Raw genomic sequence first — 9,412 nt, 5'->3', positions numbered from 1 at the left:
TTCTCCATCTTGAATAACCTAGACTCTTCTGCCATTCATTTACTGGACAACACTGTAACAATGGGAAAGACAAGACCAGGCGTGACCTACAGTTTAACATCTGTCAGAAGACCCTACTCCACTAACTCCAGCCAATGGCCCAGTCTGTAAGTGCAGTGCCCAGGAAGCACACACACCCGGAGGCACCCTCTTTTCCATCATAAAGTTGTGCAGAATGTCTCAGTGAGATGATAGAGTTTGAAAAATGGTACAATGTGTATTTCCCCAAGCACAGGGGAAAAGAGGTATATTTAATAAACAATGCTGCCATGATGGACAGCCGCTTGAAGAAAACAAAGCCAGATCCCTACCTCACTCCATATACAAAAATAAATCCCAAATGGATTTAAATGTAATAAAAGAAGGAAGGCAATTTAGAATTTTGTGTTATTTTAGAATTGGGAAGACCTTCCTCAATATGATTAAAAAACCCAGAAGACATTAAAAAAAAAATAGGCATATCTTTTGATTATATAAATGTTTCAAAATCTTATATAAAAAAATCCCATGAAGAAAGAGTAGGACCACACTTTGGTGCCAATGATCTTTGGATAATTTCACTCACTGAATTCAGGCAAAAGTAATCATTTAAAATGGCAAGGTTGGATCTGAGGTTCTGACACTGCAAGGATAGAGTAAAGCATTATTGAAAACTATAGATATGCTCCATGCTTCCCTGCGCTGCCAGGTCTGGCCACCTGTCTTGGGATCTCTCGCCCCATGATTTTCATGGTTGGCTGTTCTAACAGGCACAGGGGTTACTAGCGAGCAACAAATACTGTTGGAGTATTTATCAGGTATCTCTCAGTCCATGTTTTAAGAATCTCAGAAGTGCTTGGAATTTAACAAGAGTGCATGTGTGTGTGAATTATTTGTGTAATGAAGAAGAGGAGGGGGGGAAGCACCTAAGCCAGAAATATTTACCCTCAAAACAGCTGTGATAGTATTATACCATTGTATTTTTTTGACTAAGAATACATTTATTGGTTTAAAAAGTATATAAACATTTAATGAAAATATCCTTCATAAGAGAATAAGGGAACAAGTGAAAATAAAAAACAGCCATATGGAAATGATGTCTGATTCCCCCTCCTCCATTCTAGAAGTGAGAGAAATGATAGGTACAGTGATGCAACCTTGCAAAGGGATTACTTTACTTCAAGTTTTTCACTTTTTTTTTAATAAAATGGCATCAATTGCTAAAAGCTTTATGACCTTTGTTATGCTACATAATACTGATACAAAATGTGATAGTACAAAGTTCATTATATATAATATAAGGTTTTAATATATTACATTTGTTTCTACATAAACAGACTATAAATATATGTGCCATAGCATGTTTTATAGTCATGGTTCCCAGCATCTCACACTATGGTACCAAACGAAAAATACATTTTCTTTTTTAAAAAGGAAAGAACAAGGGCAGAAACCAGTAGAAAGAGCTTTACATGTTAAAAGTCTAAGTAATACAATAGTTGTTGTTATAACTTTGGCTACAAAGTAATTTTGAAATCTGGCTAATAATTACTCAGAGAGTGAACAAACCAAATCAGCTTTTACTAGGGTGTAGAGGCCAAATTACTAGAATACTGACTGGCCGGGAGGTCAGGAAAATACTGAAGGGAGGGGGAAGGCATGGAGAGGGGAGAAGGAACAAGAGAGTAATATTCTTCCTGAAGCTTTGACACCACAGCTTGATACTGAATCTACTGCATTCAGGCTCAGACATATCACATCAGGACAGACATGTCGGTATTCATCCAGAAGAAACCAGAAGCTGGTTTACACAGTTAGAAATCTTCGACGCGACAGACAGCCTGAGTGTCCTTTCTTTGTGGTGTCCTGAATAAAGGATCAGCCTGGGAGACAAGGAGCCAGAGCTGCATCATTTCCTTCCTGGGGCTTGGCCAGGAGACACGTAAGAGTCCGGAAGGAACTCTCATTAGGAGTCGGAAACAGCGCAAGGAACTCTCATTTAGCCCAAATGGGAAGAGCACGCAACCTTCTAAAACCAGTCACCTCGTATGAAGCCTTTACGTTTCCTAACAGACCCTATGCCCACCTCCACCGGAGCCAACGCAATGCATGTGCAGGCTCCAGTGCATCCTCAAAGCAAGCCGGCATCTTTCTTTCCATCAATCCAAACCCCACACATAAGACTTGGCTCAGGACCCATCTCCTAAACAAAGCTTCTTAGGTGGACTCAGCCCTAAAGGTCTTTCCCATCTTCAACACCTAAAGCACTTCCATTGCCTGGTTTATCTTCTAGTTTTACAGAGGTGTCAACTCCCCCGGTACTGCTACTTCTTGGAGGATGAAGCCATTTCTTGAACTTCTTTTGCTGTAACCCCTGGGGTGACCCTCATTAGGGGGCATCAGACATGCTTTTTAAATGAATTTTAAAAAGAATAAGGTCAACACCGGGAGAAGACGCAAACACATTCTTGGGTCACAAGCATCTTCTCAGGAAATGCCTAGAGGACTGCCTCCCTGCAGTCCGAGGTCCTTGTTTTTGAAATGAAAATCAAATGTGGCTACTTTCTGGTGGTGGAAAGAACAACACTTGAAAATCTGAGCAGCACCTCTCATGTGATTTTCAGGACTGGGGGACGTGGGTGCCTCCTTTTACACAGGAGGGGAGCTCAGTGTGATCCCAGTGTCAGGCTGGAGAATCTGAGCTGCACTGCCAGCTTGCGGTCCCATCTCTACCAGCTTTAAAAGTTCCGCCTCCTCGCTGGAGTACACAGTGGTGTCCGTGTCATCGGAGTGATACCCCGACTGGTAGCCGCTCGTCTGGTTTGAGCCTTCAGATGCCACAGACTCCTTGCTTTTGCTGGGCATCATTCCACTGCAGAAGAGATGGCAACCAAATGAGTCGGCAGAGAGAAGGGGGTTCTTTCGCATCTTATCCTAACCCCGTTCCCAGCCCCGTGTGGGCTGGCATCTCCCTGGAGACACCAGTCCCTCTCCCTCCCACTTGTTAATCAACATAGCAGCCTCACTCAGACAATGTCTATTTTCAGGTACTCGTGTGCATTTGGAGTTTCAGATAAGTCCTCTTATTCAGGTCCAAGTCTTTCAAGCCCGAGATGAGATAAAAGGCGGTTCTCCTGAGTTATGTGAAGGCTCCAACCAATGGAACCTTTTTATGGCCTTGCCGATTGACAAGTTTGTATACAAGGATAGGAGCCAACGGGACTCTTTCAGGATGTGGAGCGAAAGTGGGATGCTCTGAAAGTCCGCTAGTGCTTGCCCCACACTGTCAAGTAAGGGATTACAAGGCCTGTGGGTGGTGTTAATAAAGTTCTTGAGCAACTTTAAACTTTAGTAAGTCGAAGCGTGTGTGTGCAATCAAGCCAGACATGTCAAAAAGTGCTTTTTACTCATCAAACCCACATTCTTTGGAAGGACGGAGGACCTGGATCACTCAGCAGCAACTAGGGAATGTTTTCAATGGCGTGGAATCGTGACAGATGGTAATCATGTCCAAGCTTAGAAAAGAAGCTTAAAAAGGCTGTTTGTAGCTTGGTGTAGGCTATGTAGAGCTTAAGCCATTCTGAAGTGTGGGGTTTTTTGCCCCCTTAGTAGGTGTTTTACCAAGCTATTCATGTTAAAAACTGCAAAAAAGGATTTTATTAACTCCGTGTTCATATATGGTTTAAAAGTTATTTCAAATGACTAGATATACATTTTTTCTTTCAATTCAACCTCAGTAAGATGAGCTTATTAGTGTCTCAGACAATGGCATGGTACCTATTCATTGCTGAACAAATATATTGGAATCAGTGAATGAAACATATGATTGGCTCTCACAGTCTCTCATCCTGGGCCTATGGCAGGCAATGAAATTGCACAATGGCACATTTTAATGGGTTTTTTGTTTGTTTGTTTTACATGAGCATCACTCGATACCAAGGGGGGGGTCCCATTTTATCCAACAGTTCGATTATAAGTAGATCAAAGTCTTCTCTATTCTCACCTAGAGTGAACCTGCTAGCAAATAAATAACTACTCTGCATCCCAATATTCTTATAAATACAGAATCTTATTTATTTGTTAAGTTAAAAGCGGGTATATCTACTCAAAACAGCTACCAATTCCTACAGAATCACATGGAAGAAATATTCAAAACCAAATTCAGCATTTTTCCCACAATTAAGTACTTAATAATTCAGCCCCCAAAATTTAAGTATCTTAAGCAAATAGATAACGGCTTCTTTATACATTATATTTCATAAGGACCGGTGTACCCGTTTCTGTTCAAGTTTGAAAATTCTTCAGAGTAGAGTGCACAAAGATTTTAACTATCTCAATAGTTTTAAGGATCACATCCAATGACCTATTTCTTACTTAGCCAGTACCACACAAACCACTGAACACAGTAAATATGCTCAAAAATCCCCTAGTATTCATAAATTCTCATGAAAACTGACCAAATCCTCTTATTTCAGATTCTTTTTTAGACTTGCCAGGTAATTAGTTTGATTTGTTTCCATTCTTTATTAGTTAGGTTGATGCAAATTTGCCCAACCAACAAAGACACAAAAAGGGAAAACTCTGCACCTACGCTCAAAGTCCTAAGTTCCTTCCAAAAATTCCTGTTGAAATGCGTCCTTCTATTTTGGCTGAGCCTTACCTAAAAGACGGGGCTAATTTGGTTCTGTCTTCCAGGGTTTTCAGCTCTTCGGATGCAAGAACCATACCACTGTCCGTCTGGTTGTCCTTTTTAAGAGACAATGAGATGGCACAGTTGATTGTGTACACTGAACAATTACTTAATTAAACTGATTTCCTAACCCATCTATCAGACAACATTCCCACGTTCTGCAGAGGCAGGTAAAGGTATCATAGCCAGAAACCGTGCAGGCTACAAAAGGAAGTAACTGCTTCCAAGAAATAGACGCAGGCCTGGAAGAAGAGAGAAATTTAGGAAGAAGAAGCCGAGGAGACCCGTTTCTATCCCTCTTTCACAATGATGCTATCTATGTACACTTGAGTGGAATTGGGCATGAAGCTGGATTGTCTTGAACCTTAGACCAGGGGCTTTGCTTATGGAAAAACCAAGGAGGCCCAATAAGTTCCATTGCTGTAATGACCCCATCACACATACCCCCAAGGACAGCCTTATAAAGAGGCTCCAAGTCTCTAATGCTTAGGTTAATATTTATCTAGCTAATGTTTCACCTTTGGTATTATTTGGTATTATTTCTAAGACTATTTTTAAAAGATGTGCTTACATCTGGGATTACTTTTACTTCTGGTTCTTCCAACGGGATATCTTCAAATGTTTTTACACTGACAGGCCGGCTCTTTCGCTTACTGTTCTGCAGATACTGACTGCAAAAGAACAAATATTTATATTTTAGTGGTGGTATATTTGGCTGCAGATTCCACAAGTGATACCTAAGTTCATTATCTTTCAACCGCAAGTTTAATAGCGACCTTCAAAACATCCTTTGGAAAAAGAAAAACAAAACAAAAGTCTTTCTCTGCTAGCACACACTGAAGGCTTAATTTCCTGTGAAAGTCCATTTAAAAGTATAATATAACTGAGGGGCCTAGATGAGCCCCTTTTCCTTTGAATCGTACTTCTGAGGTCCAGGGCTGGACTGAAGACAACAACAGCAGACTCAGTGGTCAGCTGCCTTCTGCTTGGCTTGCTGATTGCCTGTGATTCTTCCACTGAGCTCTCAGCATATTACTGAGTGTTTCACAGCTTTCTGGCCATCTCCTAGGCAAGTTTTCTAGACAATGCCCACAGAACAACCAGTCAATGAAAGATGGGCAGAGGAAACACCTGCAGATCTCACTGAATCTCACCTGGCTCCAGTAAAGGATGCTGAACCCAGCAAGGTCTGGAGATAACCTTCCTCTACATGTAATAGAGGCGTAATGGGTACAGGAGCAGGTGGGCTGAATCTCCTATTGTTAGCCCACAGAGTTGGGGGTGTAGTTCGAGAGTCACAAGGTATTCTGTCTATTTCAAAGTCTACCACGAACTACACAGACTTGGGAAAGTCACAAATATATTTCTGTGCCCCTATTGCTCCATCTTTAAAATGTACTGGCAAGAGCTTTCCTTTCCTCACTCACAAAGATACCTGGAGGATGAATGAGGGGATCATTGGTGGTTGATAAGGGGGTCTTAGAAAGAATGATGCACCATCAACCAAAGCTTGTTTTCCTCCTTTGAATTCCAAAGGGTACACGTTTCTTTCAGGAGTCCAAAGGATTGGACTAGTCACATCAAAACAACACATCACCTGTTCCCTAAGGGTGTTCCTTCCCTACTATGTGACTTTGGGTGAGTCTGATTTTCTGTTAAAATCAGCCCAAGTGGAGAGAAGGAAAGTCCTTGTCATGGGAAGGGACAGCAAATTCACTCTTCACTCTTATCCCAGCATACTTCCCAGTTTAGACAGCCTTCTGGATATATTATATATTCCGTGTGTTTTCTGTGATCAAGTGAAGAGAGGACTCATTTGGGCAAAGAAGGATAATGGAAACTAAGTCTCCCTCCCCTGCCCCAGGAGGCTGGTTCCTCCTCTTACAGAGAAGAGAGAATGGGGTTCACCAATGACATTCTCACTCAGGAAACTCCACAGGAAAGAGGACATGATGTAAAGGAGAGAGAAAAGCCTACTTCTCCTAAGTCCAGTCCCTAAAAGTGGTGGTTACCAAAAATTATTGGTACCATAGTCATTCATTCATTCATTCACTCATTCAGGAATCCTTTATTGAGACTCTCCCACGTGCCAGGCACTGTGCTAAATGCTCCTCAACCACTGTCTCATGGCATCTCCACAAATGGTACCTCTCTAGGTGGATATCATTATCCCAACTTCAGATGAGGAACTAGGACATAGAAAGGTTAAGGAACTTGTCCAAAATCACATAACTGGAATATCTGGATTATTATCTTGAGGGCAATGAGCAGTCACTGAAGGAGTTTAAGCAGGAGATGGACAAAGTCAGATACGCCCTTTAGAAAGATGACTCTGGGCTGAGGAGGGTAAGACCAGAGGCCATGAGGCCAATAGGGAGGCTGTTCCAATTATCTAGAAGAAAGAAGAGCAGCCTGACTAAAGAAAGGTGATGCCCACAAGGTCTGGAGAAGTGGACAGATTCCAGAGGTATTTGGGCTGTAATGTAGCTGCCTTAGAAAGGCCAGCTCCTTGATTTCTGAGCCCAATAATAATAAACATTGCTCGGCCCTTCACAGTTGACAAGGCACTTTCATGGACATCATTGCAACTGCTCTTCACAAAACTACAAAATAGGTTTTCATTATTTCCTATATGGAAATGAGGAAGCTAAGGCTTAGGGAGGAAAGAGTTAGAACTGGGGCTCAAACTTAGGTTTCTAGAGCCCATGCAGGGTTGTTTTTGTTTGTTTTTACCTTATTCCACATTGACGCCCTTGGAAAAGCATTAGGAAGGAGAAGGAAGAAGAGAGCAGTGAAGTAAAGATTGCCCAAGTCTTTACTGAGCACCTAGTATGCGCACAGCCCTGCTCTCTCCCATGTGTGCACTGACCATGCGGTGGGGTGGGGTGGGGGGGAAGGGGGGATAGGGAGGGTGGGAGGGAGATGCGAGAGGGAGGGGATATGGGGATATATGTACATGTATAGCTGATTCACTTTGTTATACAGCAGAAACGAACACACCACTGTAAAGCTATTATACTCCAATAAAGATGTTAAAAAAAAAAAGATAGACAAAAGGTGCAGAAAGGACAGTTTCATTTCAAGCAGTCTAATATCAGAGCCAAATTCAGGAATATCTAGCCAGCAGGCTGTCCCAGGCATCAGTCTACAAGGAGCATTTAAATCATTGCTAGCAATTAACGAAAATGAAAAAAAAAAAAAGGTATGTGCCAGAACCTTTCTCTGGGAGAGAATTGAAAAGAAATCTTTGATAAGCTGCTTGGAGTGGGAGGTGAAATTCCCAGGGGAATTGGTGGAGCAACTGCAGATGGTCCCCAAACTGCCCTCCAAGAACGATGAGTCCAATTAAGATGTGTTTTCTTGCAGGAAGCATGCAAACTTGGGGCCAGAGCTGATCCACAGGGGAAATTAGAGACAAACCTAAGTCTAGACACTAGTGGTCCTTCCTCCTCACCCTTCCCCCACATATCTCTCAGCCTCTTCTCTAAATAAATGCTGAACAAATATTTTAAAAATAAAGGGGCAAAAAATCAGGAGGTTGGCTCCCACAGGGATGTCTCTGTCCAGCTCTATTTATAATGCAATGAAACTGAAAATTATGAGGAAGCAAGTGAGAAAGACTCCTTGGCTCTTGGAAGATAAGAGCACAAGTCCCTTGAGAGGCACCCCAGCCTCACTTCCTCTTCCCCAGGGAAGCAGAACACAAGAGAGCATCCAAGTGAAATGTACTGTGTGCAGATGCCTCGATTCTGCCTTTTCTTTAACCTGGACGATTAAAATGTGATCGTGGTGCCTTATTTTTAGTAAAGGCAAAAAGGTGGAGGGGGTCGAGTGGGGATGCAGACAAACGATTCCAATTTCCATTTTAGTTTTCAAATTACAGCTGGATAAAAGAGAAACTGGACTGGAAAGACCAATTCAAAAATCACAGACAGAAAATAGGAGCCAGGCCTGTGTTGGGAGTGTGGTGTCGCGTTTGTCCACGCCTCTGGGGATACATGTTGGCAGCCCTGTTTCAGATCCAGCATCGCATTTGGCACTTCCATTACACATACGTGACTTCATCGACTCTCGGCACCACACGCAAAGCGCCTGAGTAAGCCAACAGGCTTCCGGCTTAGGTCCTCACCCCACCTGGTCACAGAAAAACCCAAGGAACACAGCTCACGATCAAATGGCTTTCTGATAATGCAGAAGGCAACAGTGTTTCAGGAATAATTACCACACCAGAAGGCCAGCTGAACTTGAACAAGGACTTTTTAAACGTTGGGGTGGAACTATAGGTTTTCATTTCATTCCTCTTTCTCTTTGAGGCCCCCTCCTTGGTATGGGAGAAAACAGCCCTGAGTTAGACATCAGTGGAACTGGATTCATCCCAGGTATGTGATTTTAAGCAGCTCACTTAATTGCTATCAATTACTGAGTGTTCTCTAGGTGCCAGGCACTTAGAAACTCATTATACCATGTAATTCTCAAAGTCATCATTTTTGTACAACACCAGCAGTGTCCTTGCCTGGGTCACGGTGAAAATTTGCCCCAGGTCACAGCTGCGAAGAGCAGACTTGGGAATCCAACCCAGTTCCATCTGACTCTAAAATCTGGATCTTTAACCACAATATTGTATTCTCCCCAGGTAACTGCTCTGACACTCACGTTCAACATCTACATCAAAAGGTAATAGTATCTACCTTGCCTAACTTTGGC

General features: G+C 42.4%; 1 protein-coding gene across 7 annotated transcripts in view; it reads right to left on the bottom strand.

The window, feature by feature from the left end:
• Positions 1 to 1,008: 1,008 nt before the first annotated feature.
• The window catches only part of KDR (kinase insert domain receptor), a 200,754-nt gene continuing 192,350 nt past the window's right edge, over positions 1,009 to 9,412 (bottom strand). For 3 of the 7 annotated variants that reach the window (XM_057547058.1, XM_057547059.1, XM_057547056.1), the window contains 3 exons: positions 5,280 to 5,379; positions 4,679 to 4,764; positions 1,009 to 2,890 (listed from right to left, as the gene is read on the bottom strand). In XM_057547058.1, the coding sequence (XP_057403041.1) occupies positions 2,668 to 2,890; positions 4,679 to 4,764; positions 5,280 to 5,379 (409 nt within the window). In that variant the 3' untranslated portion in view covers positions 1,009 to 2,667. The remainder of the gene's footprint in view (positions 2,891 to 4,678; positions 4,765 to 5,279; positions 5,380 to 9,412) is intronic. The other 4 variants (XM_057547060.1, XM_057547061.1, XM_057547062.1 and 1 more) reach the window with 2 other exon arrangements.

The sequence above is a fragment of the Balaenoptera acutorostrata genome, chromosome 5 (assembly GCF_949987535.1).
Source record: "Balaenoptera acutorostrata chromosome 5, mBalAcu1.1, whole genome shotgun sequence".
In the NCBI taxonomy this organism is placed as follows: domain Eukaryota; kingdom Metazoa; phylum Chordata; class Mammalia; order Artiodactyla; family Balaenopteridae; genus Balaenoptera; species Balaenoptera acutorostrata.
Note: the sequence above shows the minus strand (reverse complement) of the source record. Positions and strands in the feature narration are given on the sequence as shown.